Here is a 25,968-nt window from a genome sequence, read left to right on the forward strand (position 1 = left end):
TTTTTTTAAAATTTTTTTAAAAAAAAAAAAAAAAAAAAAAAAAAAAACAAATCGGAATTGAAAAAAGACATCAAAGTTAACATTATTGAAACTATGCATCAAAAGCAAAAAAAAAGAAATAGGGATTTCTTATCTTCTATGTGAATGCGCGTCCATCTTCAAATGTATGGAGGGGTCTTCATAACGTCAGACACTAGAAAAAGTGACAGTATTCATAAGAATCTTAAAACTGGAGGGCTAGGGTCATGGACGTGTGCATTAGATTTTTCTAACTAAATAGTTTTTGTTGGGTTCAATTTTTGGGAATTAAAATCTGAAATTTATCTATGAGTTAAATTAGAAAAATTTGAAAGCTGTGTTCGTTGCTTAGTAATTCGTTCATCCTGTTGTTTCTTACGTTTGTTTTCCTTTCGATCGGAATGTTGATTTTCGAAAGCCTGATGACATTTGTTTATTGTATTCATATAAGAAGTTGTGTATTTTATAATTATTATCTGTAGGGAGCGTTCACAAATGAAGAAAATTGTTATCTAAATCGAAAACAGAGTCAACTAAGTGTTTTTTTTTTTTTTTTAATTTATAATAAAAGCTAAAGGGTAAATGATATCAATATGAGAATTTTTGTATTTAAGATATTGGTTCGTGGAAAATTTCTTTAGAAATGATTTTAGCTCTGGACATCTTTTTTAAAATTCACTTCTGGAACGTCAATTTCTAGTCATTCTAGAAACACGAATAATTTTGGCGAACAAGATTATTGAGAGGTTGTGGCTTATTGGGGTAAGTCAATGCTCCATGCAATCTAGCGCTAAAGTAAAAACTCCAATACAGTGGACGATTCAATATTATCTCTTTTTGATTTAACATTTTTATTTGCAATTCGAAAAAAATAGAAATTCATAATTTCTCTATTGAAAATAATTATTTGGGTTGTGTATGTCGATATGCTCAGTATACGCTACGCGGTAGATATTGGATATAAGATTTACATTTACAATCCAAGAATATTCATTATTCTGTTGGTTCTTGATCTGTTCGCGTAAGGGCATGCCGCAGCAGTGCGCAAATGCCGCATAAGTTAATAATGTGTGAAGAAAATGATCGGATTCACTAAGTTTTACTTATTGCGTGACGTGAAACATGATTACATTTTTTATATAAAAACGAAAAGAAAATTTTTGAAAATCGCAATCATGATCTCAACAATGTAATAAATTTAACAAAGTCTCGACCATGTCGATTCGTTAATCATGGAAGATATAAGCAGCACAATGCTGCGATTACTTTTATACTTCACATAAATCTGATAAGCTTTTGTACTGCAAACGCTGCTCCGGGAAGTTTTGTTGTTTTCAACTGGCAAGATGTCTTAAAAGAAACTTGTAACATGTGGCGTCGCAAAACAAGTAAAACAACTTTTGCGCGAATTTGTTTCCGAATTCTTTTGAGTAGATGCAGATGATTACTTTTATGCAACATTTCCTTGCAAAATTATTATTTTATGTTACATATAAGGTTTTGAAAAAGCATCGGTTTACAGTTAATAACGGAAGAGCGCCCAGAGAGAGAGAGAGAGAGAGAGAGAGAGAGAGAGAAAACTCGCAGCAAGAAAATAAATATACTGGCGAGATCTATTGAACATAAAATATATTTTGTTAATGTAATTTTTCAAATTGTTGTTTTTTTTTTTTTTTTAAATAATGTACACTTTCTTGACTATCAATTTGAAAATTCTCATTGGTTTCATAATTTGGTATGCATAATTTGTTATTGTACTATGACGCGTGATTTTCACGGCAAGTAAATCATAATTTTCGAAAAACTTGTTATCATCTATTTATCTGGTTCTTTTGTAAACGGGAGTTTCATTGCCTTTACAATTTGTTTTTTGATAAAATATTCATTCATAATCGATATGTAATAAATTTTTTGATAAGGAATTTAAATAATTTTAAGAAACTGAAGTAATAGCGTAATGTGAAATGTTTGCGAAACAAAAATTTAACGAGATTTCTGTACAATAATTACAAATTATGCATACATTTAATGATAATAAATTTGTTTCCCCTTTTTTCTCGTTTTTTAAATATAAATTTTTCTCTTTTTTTCTATTCAAAATATAACCGATTTAGTATTGAAAATTTTTGCGAAGAGTCCTTCATTCTCTTCCCACTTTTAGCTTTTACTAAAAATATATAAGAAACATAAAAACATATATTTTAAAAACACCTACAAACTTATATAAAGAAATTTTTTTTTTTTTGTTGTTTTTGTTATTTTAACTTAATTATATATACAGAAAATTGAAAAGTATATGAAATTTTCGTTACCAATCCAAAGTCAGAAATATGCAGATATATTTAGAAGATCGATGGTATCCGACAACTATATATCGGTTAAGCCATTGATTGACTTTGCTATACTTGAATATTGAATGCATTCGTTTGTTTAATGTTTTTAAATTTTTTGTTTTTGTTCTTTTTTTTTTTTTGTTTTTATTTTTGCTAAATATTGCACGGATCATGTCGGTTTCATCTTGACTTGCGATTGCAACTAAGATATTGTTTGTTGTTGCTGTACAAAAGTTTGCTAACGATTTTGTGATAATTAATCAATTGACAAAAGTATGCGTATTGCTTGTTTTCTATGGGTTTTCCGGAGTGATTTCTATTGTATACCTGGTGGCGGTTGACCTAATTCGCTATTAAAGTCGAATAGTGTATTGCGTGCGTGAGTTAACGCATGGTGATGATGATGATGATGCGAATGATGATGGGCATGTGGATGAGGCACCAATACGTTTTTCATAGACGTTTTTAGTAAACGTTTCAGCATACCGCTGGAGCCGCGATGCTGTAAACTTTTGTGCGTAGTTAACGAGTTTTTGGTGCGATAGCGTCGATGGCAAAATTCACAAACGTAGAGCGTATCAGATTGTTCGTGTTTGTCCTGAAAGTGCCGCTTCAATGAATAATAACAGGAAAAGGTACGCCGGCAATAGGGGCATTCTTGAGGTTCGTTAATTCCACCGCTGGTTGGAGGTGGCATACGCAACGGCATTTGTGGTAACGAAGTAACGGAAGATGTTGTTGCAAGCCCCCCCACTACTGCTACCGGTGGCTGAACCTCCTGTGCTGCTGGGTCGAGGCGGTGAAGCATGCAAATTAAAAGGTTCGGTAACATTGTTGAAATTGTTACTGCTGCCGGCTAAATTGTTATTACACACCAAAGAATTCAACGATGAATTTGGTGATAAGATAGCGACAGGTGGGGGAGATGGTGGCGCTGAGGTAGAGCTGGTTGGAGAAGAATTTGCCGAACTCAAAACGTTATGTGGTCCTAAAGGTATATAAAAAATAATTTGTAAAAGGTTTATTTTAATTACGTAAAAATCTATTGGTCTCATTTCCTTGTTTTTTTTTTTTAAAGAAAAAGTGCAGTTTGAAAGTGAAATGAGAAAAAAATCATAATAATAATAAATTATCGGTAAGAGAAGAGTATGAAAAAATAGTTAAGAGTTAAAAAACAAACTAAGCAAAAAATTTTTTAAGTTAACTTTTTTTTTTAATTTTTTATATATATGTTTTAAAAGTTTTGATAAATGAATCACTGAGCGAGAAAATATATGAGAGAAACCGAGTTCAGCATAGCCTTAAATCGATTGATGTTTATTTTAACTGCAATTTTTGTGTTTTTTCGGTCTAGGTCCAGATAAAGAATATGAATGGAGTGCTGAATATTGCAGTTCTCGCCATTGGTGTGAATATTGGGCAAAATTATGCAATGTTACGATTTTGTTTTAGAAATGCTTTTCAATTTCCATTCTCATCCTCTTTTCTGATTTTTTTCTTTTCTTTGAATATCAAAATGTTTGCTTTAATTGCGGATGAACCATTCTGTTCTTGTTTTTTTTTTTTTTAGTTAAAGTTAAAGTTCCCAAATTTACATTCAATCAATGGAACGACGGAGAGACAGGTCGATAATCAATGTGAAGCCGTCTCGAAGTACACTTTAAGGTCTTGTGACCTAAAAATAAAAAAGCTTATATATTTTCTAATCATGGAAACAGGAAAGCTACGCCTCTTTGGCTAAAATTCATATACATTTCCTCACTTTTTAATTTCTTACTCAGTGAACGAAGAGATAAATTAGTTCTTTCAAATTTTATGGTAAAGAGGTAAAGATATTTTTTTATTTCTTTTTTTGGTATTTATAGAGATATTGTTGAAAACATTTCTAAATAAATAATAATAATAACAATAATAATAATAATAATAACGATAATAATAAAAAAATGGTTCTATTTAAAGAAAATTGTTTTTGTTGTTGTAGTTGTATTGTTCATTTGTTTTTTAGGAAATTTTCAAAATAGCTACAAATTTGGTTTTTGGCTGCTGTTTTGAAATTGCGTTTTAACACATTTTTAACTCACTAAAGACTTCTTTGGTTAGGGCATGCTTAAGAAATCTTTAGAAGTTATATGAAAAAGTAAATTTTTTTAATTATTATATTTAAAATCTTTCAAATATATATTTTCCAACTGAAATCAGTCATGGTCTGCGTAAAAAATATAATATGAATTAAAAAAAAAAAAAAAGTTAATGAATAAAGATCATGGAGTTAAAATGCACAGATGCACTAATGAAGCAAAAGAATGTATTACCATGCAATACCAAAGACCAAGATTACACCAATACTATTTAGATAATACAATTAGAGATATATGTATTTACATTAAAAGCAAGCAAATGTGCGGCAGGAAGTAATTGAAATTAAGGCAATAAAGAAAAGCATTTTAAATCAAGAAAAATTTTTAATAAAACTTAAATAAAATAACTTACCAAATAGAAAAAAATACTACAGCAACATCACAATTACACAACATGTTTTTTATGTACATATATATATATATATATATATATTTTATATACATATATGATGATATATATAGATTTTTTAGGCTTTGATAAGAAGACATTATTAACGATTTGTGTAAAGATTAGTTAACAAGAAGTATCAAAGTGTAAAATGCTTGCATTATATGCAAAGGGAACAATTAGAATTAGGTAAATAAATGTAATCTAATGCGAATGCAATCGATATATCTTTCTAGACCTTAGATCTCGAAGCATTCTTTATAAGCAAAAAAGTTTTATAAGCTTATTTTTTGAGGTGAGAGCAGAATAGTGAGTTTTTCATACTTACAAGTCACAGTAGTGTACAGTTTACAGCTATTTTATTTAACAGTTTATCAAAAAGTAATTTTTGTTTTATGTTTACCTATTCCTTCTCGTGTTACATGGCAATCTACACTTTTTTTTGCGCATATTGTTTGGAAGAAAAAAGTACAGCGCAGATATATAAACAACGGCTTATGTGAAAACAATGCGTAAACGATGTAGTCCAAATATTATAATCTATTTCAAATTGCGATATTCGATGTTTAGTCTTCAATGCAAAAGCATTTTTTTTTTTTTTTATGAAGATAGGTAAAAGGTTACGTAAAGGTCCTTTTTCATCTAAGAAGTTTTACCATAAATGATAAGCCACGAGATCTGCTACATATATAGGAAAAGCTGGATTTATTGCAAGTAGAAAATTCGCGTAAGCAATATTTTTTATTATCAAAATGCTTAATAGCGATTATATGAAATCATCTATGTAATATGATATAAAGCTGTCAATACCCTGTACTGTTCCCTTCAACATGAACCGGCCAAGTGAAAAGCACTCTAATAGTTACTCACGTAATATAAATGATTATATCTAAGAAGCCATAGGAATAGTAAGAAGCGGAAAAGTGTTTTTTCTACAACATAAACTTCTTTAGAGAAGTAACGATACGTATTATACAGTTATTAAACATGTCAGTGAAAGAGATTTATTACTATCGACTAATTAACTGTGAATGAGGCCGGTTACAGCGTGAACTTTGACAATACAAATTGCGAAATTGAAATGTTATCTTAAAGAGTTTAAACTCACTATACATTAAATACATATTCAAATATAAAATTATGAAAGCACTATCATAATTTTTTCAATTTTTGATTTTTGCTTAATGTTCATTTTTGAATTTGATGTGGTGGTTGCTCTACCAATATTTAAGCCCGCCATTCAATACTTTATGGCTTATATGGCTCATATTACTAAACGCTACAACTGGGTTAACAGAACTAGCGCATGCGGTATCTATATTGGGAGTGTGGCCATACTTGATTCAAAGGAATGTCGCTAAATGGCATTCTTATGAGCAAAAAAAGTTTTAATTGTAACATTCGTAGGTAGCTACGGGCGAAATAGTGACAGAAATATATTAATGATTATCCGGCACGAATTAAAGTTCGTTAGAAATAACCTATAACTTTGCGAAATTGTTTTTAAAAAAAATCTAATTAAAATGAATTGAAGTGTTTTTATAGTTGGAGGTAAATTTAAAAATATACGAAATTTTACAAGAAAGTTGCCTTAACATCTTTTTAATTGTATTACATATACTAAATTGCAATCTATAAATAATTAAAGCACTTATACGCAATGCTGTATTAAATGTCAAAGCTCAACTGATGATAGGCTTTATTATCGTGTAGTGAAACATGATCTTAATCTATATATGTATTTGAACAGCCTACGATGGAATAGTAAGCTCTAACTCATAGGTGAAAGAGTTGAAAAAGAGAAGCAGAGAGTAAGGTAGATATATTAAGTAATGTGTGTAATAATGAGAGACCGTCAGTGAGTTCACCAATTCATTTAAAAATTCTACTTTAAAGAGAAGAGGGCGAGATAGTCGATGTAATATAGAGCGAGTATGATAGAGAGATAGAGAGACAGAGAGAGAGAGAGAGAGAAAGAAAGAGAAAGAGAAAGAGAGAGAGAGAGAGAGAGAGAGAGAGAGAGAGAGAGAGAGAGAGAGAGAGACAGAGACAGAGAGAGAGAGAGAGAGAGAGGGAGAGAAAGAGAAAGAGAAAGAGAGAGAAATGAAAGATAGATGAAAAAATATATTTTCAATTTTTCAAAGATATGAATCGATAGTTTTGTGAAAATATTTTGATTTTTTTTTTCAATTTTTTTTTAAATTTTTTTGTTTTAATTTGATTATAATCCTCACCTCGTCTCTGGTCATGTTAACACACAGGATTTATGTAAATATTTATGGCAAGTTTAATTGATCCTCTAACACAAATGTTTTTACACTTAATTACCACAGATAGTTCGATTGTTTGATTTGTTTGTTGTTTGCTGACACGCGCACTCCGCAAATGATGACATTGACATCAACACCATCACTTGAAGGTCTTATTACAAGTTATTTTTGTAATTTTATGAGTAACACTTATAACAGAATTATTTAATGAGACTACAACTACTAAGCTAATAAAATAGGTATGCAAATTGTCTATAAGTATATATTTATATATATGCGTATATATATAGTGAAGTGTAAAAGTAACAGTAAAAGGCCACATAGATTCGAATGGTCCATAAGGATTGGAGTGTTTTGTCTTTTATAAATTTTGATTTGCGTTTTTTTTTTCTGTCCGTCGGTAAGCATTTATACAAAGAAAAAAAATCAAATCAAAATATTGTGTTCGCCTTAAGGCGAATCATAGATATCCACTACCCAAATCTGAATGACACTTATTCCAAACTCCCTTCATTGATTGTACTAAGCATCTATACAAGTGGAAAAAAATCGTAATTTTTTTCTTCAAATGTTTTATGTCAATTAATTTTGTTCATCTTTGGTCATCCTCGATACTTTATGGATTGGACATAAAAATTTGGGTTATTTCCAATGACATTGAAAACAGATAGACAAACAGACGGATAATTTTATTTATTTATTTTTTTGGATTAATTTTTTTTTTTTTCTATTAATATATATATCTATTAGCGCTGGGTCGTCGATATGAAAACTAATAAAAAAGACATGAATATATAGAAATTTATATATCATTCTAACGTTATGTACCTAAGTATGTGTGTACATGTAGGTATGGCAGTAAATTTTTGTTTAGAATGTTTTTAAATTATTTAAATAATAGTCATAGATTCTGGTCATTGTATGCTGATGTTGGTATTCCTGAGTTAAATTATTCAAAGACAGTCCATTCGGCTGTGCAATGTTGTTTGAGGTAAGATTTCTTGTACTATAATCACTATTAACACTGGTATTGTTCTTATTGTAACTGTTGTTCTTGTTGTTGTTGTTGTTGTTGCTACTAGTGTTGCTATTATTAATATCCTTATTATTATTATAATTATTATTATGTACACAATAATAATTACATGACCAAAAGTCATGATGCTTTTGATTTCAAATTGTCGTATTGAATTGGTTATATAATTTAATATCTTTCATTTCCATTTCGCCGGGTCGTGATTTGTGGTAGGTGTAGATGTGTGTCATCAGGGAGTTGCGCGAGCAGTATACTCTTTCGCAGATGATACAACGATATTCCTCTTGGCGTACGGCATGTTTATCGGCAATGTGACGTTTGAGCGAAGCTTTTGAACATAGTAGCTTACCGCATAGTTGACATGAGAACAGTTTTTTAGGCGAATTTCCTGGAATTTGTTGTAAGGTTAAGAGACACGACTTAATTTTAACTTAATGATGAACAAAAATAAAACAAGAATATTAGCAAATTTTTTATAATATAGATTGATATATATGTATGTACATACACATATAGATATATGTATGCATATGTTTATAGATGGATATATAGATACATATATACTCATATGTACAATACGTGCTGTATATACACATATATTCAAATCTACTGCATATATATACTGCGTATATAGATATTCATATGTTATATATATTTATATATATATATAAGTATATATGTATATATGCATTATATATGTGTATGTATGCACTAGTATTTATATATGTGTATGCATATGCATATACACATAACATATGTGTGTATATATACACATATAAACATTAAGATTTAAAAAGCGTCATAGAGTCTCCTCATTGTAAAGATGCCTATAAAACGGTAAATGAGAAAGGCTTCATAAGTATGCGATTAAGGGGCCACCAATAAAAAACAACTAAAGCGAATGTGTTTAAATGATTGAGCTAATAATACCATACATTTTCACGCGTATAACGGTTTATAAAATTTCTTTTGCTTAAGAGTTTGTGATTCAGTAAACTCTATACACCACACATTGATTTTCACAGCAAAATATGAATTAAATTTAATGGGAAAGTAAGAAGGTTTTCAAAAACAAAGAAAACAAAAAAAACCAAAAAAAAAAAAAAAATGAAATATTTAACAAACACAAAGAGTGCAGTAGCAGAGGGTGAAAGTGATAAGTATACAGTATTCAGAGTTTATGGAAAACTAAAGAGAGTAAAAGAATAACATTAATATATATGTAAATATATATATATATATATATATGCAAATAACTTTTTTCTTTGTATATATTATTTTATATATATATATTTTTTTTCTTTTTATATATTATTATATATATATATATATATATATATATTTAGATATATATATATATTTTATAAAGAAAAAAAAAACCAAAAAGCCTGCTTTTTACATTTTTCAAATGTATCTTTCTCATAAAAGAAACAATTTTGCGTTTCATTTTTATTTAAATAATAACTCAGTTATGTTTATTTATGAAAATATTATTATTATTATTATTTAGTTGTTGCTGTTGTCGTTGCTATTATTATTATCATTCTTTATATAATAATAATAATAATAATTGAGTTTTCCTTGTATTGTGTAAAAGAACCAAAAATCTTATTAATCATCTTTTTCTTTTATTTTACACATAGGTTTGATTATAAGTAATGAAAAAAAGAATAATAATAATAATAATAATAATAATAAAAAAAAACAGAAAACTAAAGTTAACATCTTTTCAGGAAATATATTTTATACTATTCTTTTGCTCTTATTTACATATCTTTTATTTTTATTACTTCTCTTTCTTCTTCTTTTTATTCTTCATATTATTCTGTTTCATTTTCATCTAATTCTTCTTTTTCTTAACAAAAAACAATATATTCTTAACTTAATAGTTATAACGGATATAATAAAAAAAGTCTTATTAGTTAAATCTGTAGTTGTGTTGTAGTAGTTGTAGTTGTTGTTGTTGTTGTTGTTGTTTGTTTGTTGTTTGTTGTTGTTTGTTGTTTGTTGTGTAAGTGACTGAGATAAAGGATTTATGTGTTGCAATGTTAAAGTCGAATGACTGTTAATAGTTGTTTGAGTTGATGATTTCTGTTTTTTTTTTTTTTTTTAATTTTAAAATAAAATTATTGCCATAGAGAAAAAGAAAACATAAACACTCTTAATAAACTGATTGCATCAGTATGTAGTTGAGTGCGGAGCTGATCATAACAAAATGAGACTAAATTAACGACTATATGGCTATGGTTTCGTATAGATCATCATATATATAATGGCTTTAATGTCACATTAATTAATTATTTTATTATTTCTTTTTTTTCCTGTAATTATGCAAGAAAAAATAAATGGTTGATTGGAAAGAAGAAACTAAAGAGAAGGCTCACAATCAATTGTCCATCGCTTAAGTGAGTAAACTTCCTGTCCGGGCAATCTTAATTTAGCACATATTTTAATAATTTTTTAGATATTTTTACTTATACTAAAAGCGAGGCTCGAGTCAACGTATAAGCTACGAAATCGCGCACGCAGTTTAATACAATCTTCTTTTCAGTTTATTTAATATGCTTCTTAAGCAATGATCAAAAATGAAATCGAAAACGGTTCATCATTCGCTTAATTGAGATATGACGGTCACAAATCGTTTTTTATTCTTGTTTTATAAAATAAAGTTTATACAGTGTTTTCGTTTTTTTATATACGAAAATGCGAGATAACCAACCACTCATTTGAACCTTTAATATTATTTATATCGACCTTATAAAGCACGCAATTTTTGGATAAATTCGTTGAGGAGAAGGGCCGATCAATTTTTTTCTTTGCAAAATTTAGTTTTTTGGAAGAAGGTTTTTCTTCAAAATTGCTTACATATTTCTTGTAATATGTAAAGAAAATCATTGCAAAAAACTTATGGCTGACAACGACTATATGTTGTCAGGCGCAAATTATAGGCAATTGCGGTCCGAATAAGCAGACTTAACAGAGACCTTTTCTTCGAAATGTATATGTTTAGGTTGGATTTTTGATCTAATCTGAAACTTCATAGATACGCAATCATTGCTCATGGATTTTGTGTAGCGGACATTATTCAAGTATTTGGTTCTAACAAATGACAGGACAATTATAGTGTAATTTCATATTCAAATTGTATCGATTTTTATCCTTGACCATTTTCGGGAAGTTATGTGTATGGATTGAATATTTTCGTCAACTTTTACTATTTTTTTGGTAATTTCTTATGTCGAAAAAAAGTAGGCTTTCGGGCGTCAACACAGACGACAAAATTTGCTTGCAGCATATCTTTGTTAGAAGGTTGGAAGTCGATTTTGCCTCTAAAGCAAATACGAAATTTATATTCGTTTTGAGTTTATATACTCGGAAATTATTAGATTTGTAGATATTTTGAAAGTTTTGAGCATTTGAAATTATAATGAAGTCACAATGAACCGATTTAGTAAAAATGCTTATAATTTCTATTTCACTTTTCTCTTTTTATTTTTACATTTTTTCCAATTCCAACAATGTATCAGAGGGAGTAATATTTATATACACACATATATATGTATATATATTAAGTGAATCTTCTTTTAGGAGGTTACAAGCAGTAACGTAATCTTTTTCTTTTATCTTAAATATTAATTTAAAACAAGCGAAAAAACTATGGTGGGAGACGACCATCCTTTAATTACCCTATATCATTTCGTTTACTGTGGTTATTCATAAGGTTTTATATGGTGAGTGGGCGAGAAAGCAAATCGATTGGTACCATTTTCAACATTGGTCGCCCATGCGCCAAAACGTGTTGGTGTAACAAACTTCGGCTTATAGGTTGAACACAAAAATATATGGATAGACGGACAGAAAGTAATTTTGAATCGACCGGTATAATAAACGATGGGTCAATCTCAAGTCCTTTTGGGTATTGCATACATCTGCACAAACTTAATACACTTTTGTACCATAAGTGTTTGAGGATTTCAACGACCAATCTCAGGCCTATTAACAGCATATATTTTTCGTTTTTTAAGAATTCTCTATGCGTGCAGAAGCTGTAAGTTCTCATCGAGATTAAGTAAAAATAGTAAGCAACTTGAAAATTTTCATCTAATAGGGAAGCTTCACCCTAGTACCTCTTTACTCTTTGTTTCTTTTGAGTTTATGTCTTTGTTTCTGTCTGAGTCTATGTATGTTTTTTTAATTATTGCCACTGTTTATCCATGGAAGAGAATACGTTTCGAAGCCGCTTGTGTTATAATTTTTTGATGTTTTTTTATAAAAAAAAAAAATTCGTCCCATATGAAATTAAAAAAGTGCAATGACGAAGGAATTTGTGGCATATTTTTAGGATACGTTATGAGAATTCAGTTATTTTTGCTTGAGATTTGGATAGGATGACTAAACACATTACACAGTACTGGAAGGAAACGTAATGCTTTTGATAAAAAAAAGTTATTTAAACGAAAAGACGGATTTTTGTGCGGAAAAAGCCAACAATATTAGTTAGGATTATTAATAATTTCAATTCCACTCGATTGCATTCCTTTTGATATCTATTACAGAAATGTAAAATTTTGTTAAAAACGGACAACCATGAAGGCAGTCTTAAGAGCAGTTAAGGTATCAGTTTTGTTTTGTTTAAAAATTAAAAAAAAAAAGCAAAAACATTTTTAGATTAGCTTATAAAAGCTATTGGGAAAACGGATATTCTTTAAAGTTACACTTAAACTTTTATTAAGAATTGTGATAAGAATTTTTGTAAGCGAGTACGCAACTAAGGTCTCGAAGGTTAAGCGATATATGCCGATTAATAAGCTTAGGAAAGGGTTATAGAGAGAATCTTTATATAATTTTCTTTACAATTTTATCTCTAAAGTAATCTTCTTCCTCATCAACCAAACTCTTTTTTTTTTAAGTTAAACTGTTGCTGTGGGACTCCTCTTACTATGCATTTTGTTAATGGCGGTGATGTTTGCTTTTGATGTCTGCTGTTTTAATAATTTTATGTTATGTATGTGCGAGATTTTGTTTTATATATATAATTATATGCGAGTACATAAATAAATACATACATACATAATAAATACATACATACATGTCATCTGGCAACATAATTATTTAGCTGTTATAGTTTGAGTTTTATTTCATTTTAAAGAAACTTATTGATGATGAGTTTTGTGTTCACTGCTTTTAAATTTCCGTTAAAACATTTTTTGGTTTATGTATTTATTTATTAATTTATTTATTTTTTTTAATTTACTGCTTTCTTCTTTTTTTTTTTTTGTTGTCTATTTTGTTTTTTTCTTTTTCATATAATTAATAATATTGTTTATTGTTTTATGTGAGATTTGTGTTTATTTTTGTAGATAAACTGACATCAATACGGTTGTAAGTAAATCTATGTATGCATATATGGTTTTAATAAGTGTTTTTATTACAAAAAGAGAGAAAAAAAAACTATTTGCTTTTTTTTTGTTACCATTGCTATTACGATCTGCTTTATAGGTAATTATTAGTATTATTATTTTTTTTTTGTTGCTTTTTTATTTATATGTATATGTTATTAGGAAGGATATCTTATTTAAGAAGTAAAACCAAGTAAGATATGCTGCTTGTTGTTTTTATATTGTTTTCCGTAATTGTATTTGTTTTTTCATTTTCTTTTGCATTTATTTCTGTTTTTTAGTTTACGTAACGAACGTACTATGGAGAGTTTTGGTTGTTGTTTCTTGGTAGATGGTTGTTGTCTTTACTATTTATCATTAAGAAAAATGTAATTAATTAATAAAAGTTTCCTACACCGTTGTGTTTATCTGTTAAATGTATTGTTGAACTTTAATATTGAAAGAAAAGAAAAGAAAATGGGAACATTTTTGCCCTCGTCCTGTGATCGATTGATTGATATGAGCAAATATATATATTATATATATATACATTCGGTTCTTCATTTGAATAAAACATTATATATAATAATAATAATAATAATAATAAAAATTAAAATGCGTATTACGATATAATATATGTATATGTATATAGTTGAACAAAATATATAAAAATGTAGTTCTTTACATAAAATAATTAAACATAATAATTAAACTTATGAATATATAAAGCACTTAATTGCAGATTATGTTTATGTATGGCCAGGTATGGACATGTGTGGGCGTGTGTGTGTGCTGGTATACGTATGCGGCGGCGTGGAAGCGTCTGTACGCGCACGAACTTTTGTGGGAGTGTGTGTACTTATGTATTTGCATACATGAATTTATGTATATATGTGAGTATGCATGCATGCATGTGTATGTGTGTGTCTGTGTATGTGTGTTTGTGCGTACGTGTATGTGTATGGGCTTGTGCGTATACGTGTGCGCATGTATGTATGCGTGTATACCTATATGTAGAAAACAATAAGAATAATAATAAGAAATTAGTTGCGAGAGATGATGTGTGGGGCGGAGGATGGTGGGTGGGGTGAGTCCATGGAAAGACGAGCTTAATGAACAAGTATCGATTTTTCGAATTAAATAATACTTAAAGTTTTTAATTAATAAATGATTTATTATAAAATTAAACTTGATTAATAAAAAATTAAATAAAACATTAATATATGTACATGTATGAACATACCGCAAACTTGGTCAATGTTTATACATTTTTTTTCCCTTTTTCGTATATATAGATAAAATAAATCATAAAATTTAAAATTTGTATAAAAAAATTTTGGTATCAAATTAATAAAAATAATAATAATTGTAATAATAAAAAAAAATAAGTTTATTATTTTGTATATTCAGACTTTTTTAGTGCCAACTATTAAAGAAAAAAATGTATAATTTTGAAAATCGCATATCTATATATATATATATATATATATATATATATAAAACTTTATCAATTTTTTAAACATAAAAATACGTTCAGAGAAATTTGATTTCTTTTGAAAAAAACCTTCTAAAATTCAGTCTTTTAAACGAAATAATTTTGAATTTTTTCTTTGATTTTCCTCTAAAGCCAAACTTCATAGATGACTTAATTTAAAAGTATATCTAATCAAAAAAAAAAAAAAAAAAATTAGACAATTTTTGCCGATCACAAATTTTGCTATATTTCGAAATTGCAAAATAAAGAAAATTAAATTTCTGTTTTTTTTTTTTTAATTTTTTACGATTCCATTCTGCTTAACCTAAATCTATCAGTCGAAATATTTCAAAGAATTTTATATTTTTCTTGTGTTTAACACAATCGATTTCGTGTTTGTTTTGTTTTGTTTTTTTTTTTTTTTTATATTGAAATCAATGATAGTGAATGCAAATATCAAAATGTATAGAAAAATGAAACAAGAACAAAGGGGAAAAAGCTTCTCTTAATCACACAAAAGAAAACTAAGCTACGATGATGATGAGCGTAACTGAGATATTAAATTTAAAGGGAACAAAATAAATTGAAATTTTAAATAAAATTGAATTAACAATCGAAAGAACAAACCACAGAGCATAAAAAGACTAATCAGATGATCGAAAAAGTTAATATTCATAATTGGATTTGTTATGGAAATCATAGGTTTTTCGAGCACATCAATTTTATTAGTTAAAAAAATCTTCAGCTACATCTTTTGCACAGTTTAGATTCAGATTTAGAATTATTGTTCAGAATCCTGTAGACGCATTTTTATAACTCGGATTCTTGACTTTACGTTACAGTTTAAGTTGAAATTCGTCCCATTTTTTATATAAAACTAATCCTTATCGATTGATTGAACAAACTCGTCAGATTTGAATTATTAATATATCCAATCTAATGAATATATCGAAAAGTTAAAGTGTTTCCAAATTTGCGTTAAACTAACATCATAATTACGAGTTGTTTGCTTGTAAGTTGCGCACTGTACGCAGTCGGTGAACTTGAAAATTCCCATTACGAATCGAAGAAAAGTATTGGAATAGAAAGACAGAAAGGTACCTTTAAAGTAATCTTATAATTTATCCTATGTGCTCATGATTGTCAAGAATTTTTTAGTATAGCTTGATTACAATTTTTCCAATATTATGAGTGAAATAATAAAATTTATCGACTGTCTGACTGGCGTTTCAAACAACTCAAAGACAAAGCACTATAGAGTAGATATAATAATTTTTTTATATATATTAACGTGTCTGACTTGAAAAGGCTTAATTTTCGACGATAATATAATCCATGCAAATTGTGTTTGCTCCTTCTTTGCAATGTTAATCTACAAACATTACTTCACTGTTACGGATACGTAAGCTATAATATTAACTAAGAAATGATATTCCGATCTCGCAAGGTTTGTCAGAAGTTAATCGGAATAGTCTATTAAAGATGATTGAGGTAAAATTCACCAAAAAATATAACTCAATTTTTAACAGAGATTTTTAATCTGTTGGCAATCATCGCTTAATTTTCTTTTGTAGTGGATTGGTGTAAATGGGGAAAAACAAATTATTTGAATTTCTTAAACTTAATATTTTTTTTTTTTACTCAGAGCTACTTTATATATTCTTAGACGTCTTCTGTATTTATATGGATGCGTAATAAGAGGCGCGCTTGTGTGTACGCAAAATCTTATAACATATATATCAATCGGGATTGAATGAGGATGGTATGGATAGCGAGGGTCGTTATTGGAAACGTTTGTGTGTGTGTGTGTGTGTGTGTTTGTGTGTGTGTGTGTGTGTGTATACGTGTGCATGTATATGTGTGTATTTGTGTAGAGATTTTACGCATCTCTTTCGTTCATGTATTAAATACATATTTACATTGACTGGCGACAATGAAACATAAAAATTCTTATGTATTAACTTAAACCTAAATAATTGTTTTCATTTATTTATTTCCTCTTGTTTTCATTTTATTAATAGTGTTTTGCGTAAATTTTATAAATACGTATGTATATTTATATATAGATTATTTTTAGTAAAATTTACATGTGTTTGGTGATTTTTGAAATCGTTCAAGTTTACGCAACAAGTCCTTTAAAAGTGTAGTTTTATGCTATTTATTTATTTTTTTTTTTTTGCTTCTCATGTTATTGTTCTAAAGAACATTTGTGTCGAATAAGAAATATATCTCATCCTTTGTCTCTCTTTTCTCTCTCTCCTCTTTCTCTCTTTCTCGTTTTTTTCTCTCAATTACAAATTTCTTTTCTAATAGCATACAAGTATTGTCAACAGAAAATAAATTGCACAAGTCATACCGTAGTCTAATAAACTAAAAGTCTAAACTAAAGATAAAGATATTTTTTTCCTCATTTTCTCCTTCTTATTCGCTTATTTCGTTATTTAGTTAGGAAAAGTAGTTCCTTATCATTTGTTGCAAACATTTACAAATCCGAAACCAGCTTTTCTCCTTTTTCTTTGCTTTTTGAATATTTACACGTACGTTTATAGATTGGGCAATAGCCTAAGATTTAAAAATGAAAAAAAAAAAATATTTATTTTGTTTTGTTTTTCTATAACAATCACAGTTTTGAATTTGCCTAAATAGTTATCAAATAAATCTTTGTGGGATTTTGAGATCCAAAATGTGGGTTAGAGTGGGAATAACAAAGGTTTGGGGGTATGAGAAAAATTGGGAAAAGTTTCGCGTTCAAGTAAGTGTGAATCTGTTGTGGCTTTTCTTAATGATCGTTTAAATTGATTCTGGTATAGGAAGGCTCATCATCGCAAGCTCCCATTACATAGTTATCCATTTGTGTTAGATCCACAGTTGGCGGCGGGTTCAGAGGGGCCATTGCCTCATTTGGTGGTATAGGTGGTAATGATGGATGATGTGTATGTGGCGAGTGGTGATGATTTAAGTTTGGTACGGTTGTTGTTGGATTTATGGCAAAACCGAAGAGTTGTTGCAATAGATTGTGCTGATCTTATAAATAATCCATACAGGGTTTCACCATATTGGGTGATGACTGGGATTGGGGATGTGAGCTTAACTGCATCGTTGGACCAGATAAGAGAAGTTCAGCTGCTGCGGCAGCTGCAGCAGCCGCAGCTGCCACTGCATTACCATTGCTGTTCGCATTAACGTTTGTATTAGCCGCAGCGGCTGCGCTTAGAGAACTAAGCGATTGGTGTAACCGACTGCCAGCGCTAGACGGTGCTCCAACGCCGCTACTTATATTGCTGTGATGAAAATAGGAGTGATGTTTTTGCCGACGATGATAAATGCTCTTATGATTATTTAGGCTGTTAAGGGTGCGAAAAACCTTGTGGCATAAATTGCAAACGGCATTATTTAATGGTTGCAGATGCTGTTGTTCTTTGTGACGTTTTAGTGTCAGTTTTGTGCTTAAAAGTTTACCGCATACATCACAGCGATGGCAAGCATTCAAGGGCAGCGGCAATAATAAACGGTTAGGTCCGCTTAATTCAGAAGAGCGTGCTGATGATAAAATGCCAGCAGCTGAAGTCGAATTCGAAGATCGTCCGGTGGGTGAAGGGGACAGAGATGAGCGTCGATGCTGCAATAGATGATGGTGTTCAAGGGGCGAAGGTGCCCGAGACAAATGCTGGTGGTGATGCCCGCTGGGCGAAAGATCATGATGCGAGTGAAGATGATGAGTAGGCAGCATTGACAATGGATGTTGCTGGTGACCGAAGTGCGAATGCGTATAGTGAATGGGCGGTGATTGGGCCGAATGCGGGGGAGGTGGGGGTTGTTGATGATGATGAGGTGAGGGAGTGGAGGAAAAGGACCCTAACGCTTGCTTTTGTTCAACCGTTTGTTGGCTGTGTTGGCGTTCGCCACTCTGCTCCTGTTGAAGATGGTGTTCGGTGCGTTCGGTGCTTGGTTGTGGCTGTTGGTGCAAATGATGGTCATGATGGTGAAGATGAGTGGAATGATGGTGGTTGCTACTACTATTCGGATTCACCCCGGGTACTATAACGCCACCGAGTAGGTTAGTGCTTCCACCTATATGACATATAGGAAGAGAAGAAAAAAGAGACAATAGTGACTTTGTGTTTTCAGCATTTGAACATTGAATTGAATTGTTTTTAAAATTTTTTTTTTTTTTTTTTGGTTTTATAGTTTACTGTACTGTACGTTTTTCTATGTTGCAAAGTGTTTTATGTTTAAATAATTATGGATTTTATTTGTTTTCATATTTTTTTAAAATTATTTTTTATATATTTATTTATTTATTTATTTTTTTTAATACGCTAACAAATCCAGGCTCAATAATGCGTTTAATAGTTTGCTGTGCAAGTCATTTAAACAAAAATCCAGAAAGAAAAGAAATGTTTTCAGGCTCTTCGCGCAAAAGAAGTGTCGCAGAGCGGACGCTCATTGAATTTAAAATGAATAAAACGAACAAAAAATATGTATTAATAGTTTGTGGTTGGTTTTAGAATGTTGACACGACAGTTAATTTTTAGTTTTTGTATTTGTGGGAAGAGGGAATTTTTTGACAATACATAAACACACAAAAGCTTAAAGATCTTTTCCGCTACATGTTTGATAAAAACAAACGGAAAAATTCTTTAGTTAAATTAAAATTGTCCCGTTATCACCTCATGTGTTACTTGTTGTATGAGGGACTAGAAATTTACATTTGAAACAATTTTGAAACATTTTTGGCCTGATTGATTTGTTATTTATTTATTTTTTTTTTCTTTTTTTTTTTGATTTTTGTCACTAGTGTCTCTTTTTTTTAAATAAATTTTTTAACCATGGCGAATACCATCCAAAAGCGAGCTTTGAATAGCGGCTGACAGCATTTGTTTTTTGTTATGTTTTAATTGACTTAAAACGATTTACCTAATATGTGGCGAACGAATGATTTCGTTTCGGTTTCGTTGATATACCGGTTACACGTTCGCTGATGTGGCGTAGGGGTGGATAAGGAAGACGGGAACAAAATTACTTAAGGACTTAAGGATAATTTTCAGGATATTCAATTATTTATTGCACAAGACAAAAACATATTTATGTTATTATACACTTTCTTGTTTTAGTGTTCGATTATAATGATCTAAGACTACGATATTTATGATAAGTGCTTGAACTAAACTCGCTTGACTTGTGATAATAGCAGAGATATTTTTTACGTCAAATAAAGAGAGACAAAGAGAGAGAGAGAGAGAGAGAGAGAGTGAGAGTGAGAGAGAAAGAGAAACACAGAGATAGAGAGAGAGAGAGAGAGAGGGGGGGGGGGAGAGAGGTAGATGGACAGAGAGAGAGAGAGAGAGAGAACGCAAGAGAGCAAGAGAGAGAGAACAAAAGGAATAAATTTATGTATATAAAGAGAAATAAACAGATAGATAGAGAAGGGGAGAGACGGACAGACAGCGAGAGAAATATAAGCAAAAAAAATTATAATCTAAATAGTTGAAATATGGACTTTACGTAAAACAAAAAGAAACAAAAATTCATAAGCGAAAAAAATTCTTTTTTTTTCTTACAGAATTTACAAATTCATTAGCTACTCTATTTATTTAATGCTTAAAAAGCTTCATTACAAATAGACGTTGTTCTCGGGCTAACACTATCTCCTTGTGTATTAACATAAACGAACACAATTAAATGTTAAAAGTATCTCGACATAACGTTTTGCGTTTTAGGTTGGTTCATTTAAAAAAAAAAAAAAAAAAAATATCATTGTAATTAGTATTTATTTTAATTAAAAGTAAAAATATTATTTACAAAAAATAAGATAACAGTTATTGTTTTTATAAATGATTTTGCTGATTGGTCGGTCGGTCGGTCAGTCGATCGATCAATTTTTCGGCCTCGTGAGCGATCGTTTTATTGATTGATTCTTTCGGTTGCAATTCGTATATTTTTCCTTTTTGCTTTAACGTTTTGTTTTGTTTTTTATAAACTTAACCTTAAACGTACGTAACCTAACAATAAGATAACATTATATAGATTTCTTAAAACATTTCGTAACTCTACACTCTTTATAGGTAATTATGATCTTCAGTAAGCTTTTGTAAACAAAACTTCTCTCGTTTTCATCTATATATCAGTTTCTTAAATTTCTCTCCTAGCGTATTAAAGCCACTTTGAATTGAACTCTTTAAAAGAAAACTCTCATACTTCCGAGTGGACAGAGTTGCAATCGAAGGATTTTGAGAGTTTTCTCTTTAAATGTAAAAAAAAAAAAAAAAAAAATTAAAAGAAAAGAAAAAGGAAACATAAAAGTTAAAGTTAAAATATATTATAAAATATTTATGTAAATGTATAAACTATGTATCCTGAATTTATACAAAGAAAATGGAAAATGAAAAAAAAACAATGAAAAATTATATAACTATTTTATATAATCCTTACAATCTATGTTTATTAGTACACTAATAAAAAAAAAAGGGAAAAATGACAATAACTTGTGTGTAGTTATTGTTGCTGTGATTATATGTATATATGATATATATATGATATGTATATATATATATATGTACACATATATATATATACTTTTTAAACATATACATATATATATATATATATATATATATATATATATATACTTTTATATATATACATATATATATATATATATATACTTTTATTTATCATCTTAAAGCACCTTTCTTTATACTTCAGAGGTTTGCTTTTTAGTAATCGTTAAGCACTCTTGGTTTAATTTTGAATCCTCTATGTTAAAAATTAACGTTAGCTAAATAATCGAAATACATTAAACCCTATGAGGAGGAGCGATGATTGATGGGTGTATAATAAGGATTACTAACGGTAACGCCCAAATTGCCCGAATGATGGCCCATTTCGGCAGTGGATTCCTGCTTGGGCTGTTTTAAATTGCGATGGTAGATGCTCTTGTGATTGCGTAAACTGTTTAGGGAGCTATATACACGTTTACATATATTGCATACGGGCTCTTTTGTCGGTCGCATATGTACATTTTGTATGTGTCGTTTAAGGCGAGTCAATGAGGATAGGTTTTTGTTGCAGGGATCACAGCGAAAGTCATCACCGCCACTATTCGACGTATTCAGACTGTTATTGGACGAGTTTAAGGCATTCAGTGTGTTACTGGACCCGCTAGATGAGGCTGCCATATTAGCCATGGCTGCTGCAGCGGCTGCCAGCATGTGAGTTTGTTGGGCTGCAGTGGCGTTATTAATGCTGCTACTGCCATTACCGCCGCCGCTACCGCTACTATTATTGTTACCACCGCCACCACTACAGCTGTTATTTTGTGCCGTTTGGCTGTTATTTGTCTGCATAAGGCTAGTTGGTAAAATTTGATTATTTAGAGTTGAAACGCCGGGCAGGCCACCACCGCTGCTAGTATTGCAATTTGCCGAAAACGGTGACAAATTAAGACCACACATCGCTGAAGTGCTTGTCATAGCTGATGATGACATTGTTGTTGGACATTTGTTGTTGTTATTGTTGTTGTTGTTATATTCATTTGTAAAATATTTATTGTTGTTGGGAGGATGATGATTGTGATGATGATAGTAATGTTGATTGTTGTTGTTCAGGTTGTTTAACGCAGACATTGTCGTCAGTTGACCTGACGACAAGGGAGAGAATTGCAAAAAACGTCGTATTAGCCCATGGAAAATTGTATTTGAGTTTTTTGGGAATTTGAAAAGTTTAGCTTTTTTTTTAATTTTTTTTGATAAATTGCAAGTAAAAAAATCAACAAACATGTGAATATTCTACAAAAAATTTGATAGTTTTTGCTATTTTTAGTTTGCGCTGATTCTAAATTTAACTTTGGGTTTAATTATATTTTAATTATATCGTCAATCCTCATTTTTCTTCAACTTTGTTAAATTTATTTCTTTTTTGATTGTTTGCTAAGCATAAGCCTATAACACTAACGCAGTGAGCAGTTGGGTGGAAGGAAGCGAGTTAGGTTTTTGATTTTTGTAGATATGGTTAAGAAATTGCTGTCTTGTGAAATATTTTTTCTTTCTTTTTTTATCTTTTTTTTCTTTCTTTTGAAGCTTCTTTGTTGAGGACGTCCTTAAAGAAGTAGAATGAAATTTAGATTGGCTAAAGGATTTTATATTTCCAATTTTCCGTTTTATTCCGAGTTGAGGCATATTCTCCTCTCACGTATTTTCGACCTTTAGTCTTAATTTTGTATTGATTTACTGTGTGTGGTGGTTGACTGTATAACTTGTGTGTGTTGTTGAACACCATCACCATTTTACTACATACGTGTATATATACGTATATATATATATATATATACATATATGTATATATATACATATATGTATCTATATACATATATATACATATATATATGTTTTATATATATATATATATACATATTGCTTCAGTGTAAAAGTGTTTCTCTGTTGTGTTTGGAATTTTTTGTTCACTACCAACTAATTTCGGGTATTGATGTTTGCATCAAAAGTTGCATACGTATATATATTACATACGTGTTGCTTGAAAACTTCGTATTTAGGGAGACACAGAAATAGAGAGAGATAGGTAGATAGAAAGAGAGAATGAGAGAGCGAGAGAGAGAGAGAGAGAGAGTGAAATAAAGAAGAGATACAAAAAACATTTACTGTGGTGGTTGGGGAACATTGGCCAAATCAGTTCGGGTACAAGTTATCGTACGACCTTTATATGGTAGTTTGTGTATCAAATGAAGAAAACCGGTGCGGAAGAAGGCATAGGCGGTAGAGACATAGAGAGAGAAATAGAGAGAGTTAGAGAAATAATTTGACAGATTGTCAGGAATAGCCGGAAGTGCGCCGGGATAGGGTTGGTAGGGGGGGGGGGGGGGGGTTGTAGAAGGCACAATTTAAAAATTGTTTTAGTATTTAATAAATTTTCTAGCTTTTTTTTCTTTTGATTTTGTTAAACGACATGCTCAAAATTTTGATTTTCAATAGTTGCCATATATTGACCGATTGCTTTATACGCTCGAGTGTATACGTGAAGTTGTTAACGCATTCTTATGATTCAGGTAATTGTTTGTTTTCGTGTTCAATGTGTTAATCGTTAGTTTGTGATTGGATTTGGTTCCTCCTTTGCTTCCCAAATGATCGTTTAATGGGGTAAGGTAGGTCGGTGGAGGATAGGGAAAATTTTAGGATTTTTTCTCTTTTTTATTTGTGATAAATTTTTGCTTTGTCCTACAACCAAGATTTTTATTTTTACTTTTGTTTTTGTTATTACCATAATTTGGTGTTTTGTGTAATGTTGAACGCATTGTTGTTCTTGTTTTTAAGCCTTATATTAAAAATGTGATTTCACAACTAAACTATACATATGCATATAACTTAGGTTATAAAAGAAAAGAAAAGAAAAGTAAATAAATAAATAAAAAAAAAAAATGTGTTCGGATGGTTCTGCACAACATTAAAAAACAAAATTACAACAATAAACACAAATTAATCGTATAATAATAAACAATTTACTGTAACGAAAACGGAAAGCGAAAAAAAACGTTTCCAAACTTTTTTCTCAAAGGTTTCGACATTTTCATAAATTCAAATCAAAATTTTCTTTCAATTTCACTTCATTCGTCTACAAGTAGCGTTAAAGCAGCCATTAAATTAAATGTTTGCCGTTTTTTCTTTTTTTTGCTTTGTTCTTATTGTTGTTATTGTTTTTTTCATTTTTTTTAACCCTTTTACCAATTTGTGTTTTTGGTCTTAATTTGCAACAGTTTGTAACGCTGAAACTTTTACAATTACTTTTTGTTTTTGTTTTTTTTTTTCTGAATTTTGTTATCAGTTATCAGTAACCGCATGCAAATTTTAAAGGATTTCATGTGTGGGTGTTGTTTGATTGATTGCTGTTGTTGTTGTTGTTGTTGTTGTTGCTATTGATGGTTTAGATAACAATACCAATTGATTTTGTTTGCTTATAGTGTAACTTAAAATAAATTTGACGTAAATTTTTTTTTACAATTGTTTTTGCGAATTAATTTTCTCAAATGAAATTTTGTTTTACTTAATGCTAAGAAAAAAAAAAAAAGAAACAGTATTTAAAACAATGTTGTTGTTTTTGTTATTTTTAACACTCATACAAAACGACAGAGGAAGGGAAGAAACATAATTATTATTAATTAAAATTAAAATATTTAATTATGGTAAATTGCAATTAAGTAAAGTAATAGTCAATTAGTTGCGTTAAAAAGGAAAATTAGAAAGAAGAAACCAATGAGTTAAGTAAAGAGAAAGATGTAAACACATAGAGACATAGACAGAAAGAGTCGCAAAAAGATAAAGACAAAAAGAGAGAGAGATTAGTGAGAATATTGAAGAATGCATGTATTGTATTTTCAAATACAATAACAAATATCCTTTGACAAGAAATGCCAAGAGGAAGAGTAAGATAGAAAGGTGAGAACCATGGAGCGATATAGAGATAGATAGATAGATAGCTAGGTAGATAGATAGATAGATAGATAGATAGATAGATAGATAGATAGATAGGTAAAGAGAGAGAGAGAGAGAGAGATAGATAGATAAATAGATAGATAGATAGATAGATAGATAGATAGATAGATAGATAGATAGATAGATAGAGAGAGAGAGAGAGAGAGAGAGAGAGAGAGAGAGAGAGAGAGAGAGAGAGTGATAACGAGTAAGGTTTTATTTACTGAGAAGGGTAATTGTGATAACAGATAGCAGTAAAGAGTTATTTTACTGCTGGTTGATCATATTTAATGCATATGCAGATGGTGCTTGTGTTTGTGTAAATGTAGCTGCGGCTGTGTTTGAAATGTGTGGACATGTGTTCTGTTCAATTGGTTAATTACAAATTATAACTGTTCGTAATGTGGTTTTTTTATTTTTAGTAAGTAAGAATGGGATATAACGGTAAATTA

At 29.9% G+C, this 25,968-nt stretch overlaps 2 protein-coding genes across 3 annotated transcripts in view; both read right to left on the reverse strand.

The window, feature by feature from the left end:
• Nucleotides 1–2,634: 2,634 nt before the first annotated feature.
• On the reverse strand, nt 2,635–3,279 carry LOC119637547 (ecdysone-induced protein 74EF-like). Its single transcript, XM_038033625.1, has one exon. The coding sequence runs from the start codon at nt 3,181–3,183 to the stop codon at nt 2,668–2,670; it is 516 nt and encodes a 171-aa protein (XP_037889553.1). The 5' UTR covers nt 3,184–3,279; the 3' UTR covers nt 2,635–2,667.
• A 4,685-nt stretch (nt 3,280–7,964) lies between these two features.
• Nucleotides 7,965–25,968, reverse strand: part of LOC119637546 (broad-complex core protein) — a 35,860-nt gene continuing 17,856 nt past the window's right edge. Inside the window, exon 7 of one of the 2 annotated variants that reach the window (XM_038033624.1) lies at nt 7,965–8,571. In XM_038033624.1, the coding sequence (XP_037889552.1) occupies nt 8,321–8,571 (251 nt within the window). In that variant the 3' untranslated portion in view covers nt 7,965–8,320. Of the gene's footprint in view, nt 8,572–17,065; nt 19,107–25,968 lie in introns of those variants that run through there. The other variant, XM_038033623.1, reaches the window with a different exon arrangement.

This window comes from Glossina fuscipes, unplaced genomic scaffold (genome assembly GCF_014805625.2).
Source record: "Glossina fuscipes isolate IAEA_lab_2018 unplaced genomic scaffold, Yale_Gfus_2 60, whole genome shotgun sequence".
Taxonomy (NCBI): Eukaryota; Metazoa; Arthropoda; class Insecta; order Diptera; family Glossinidae; genus Glossina; species Glossina fuscipes.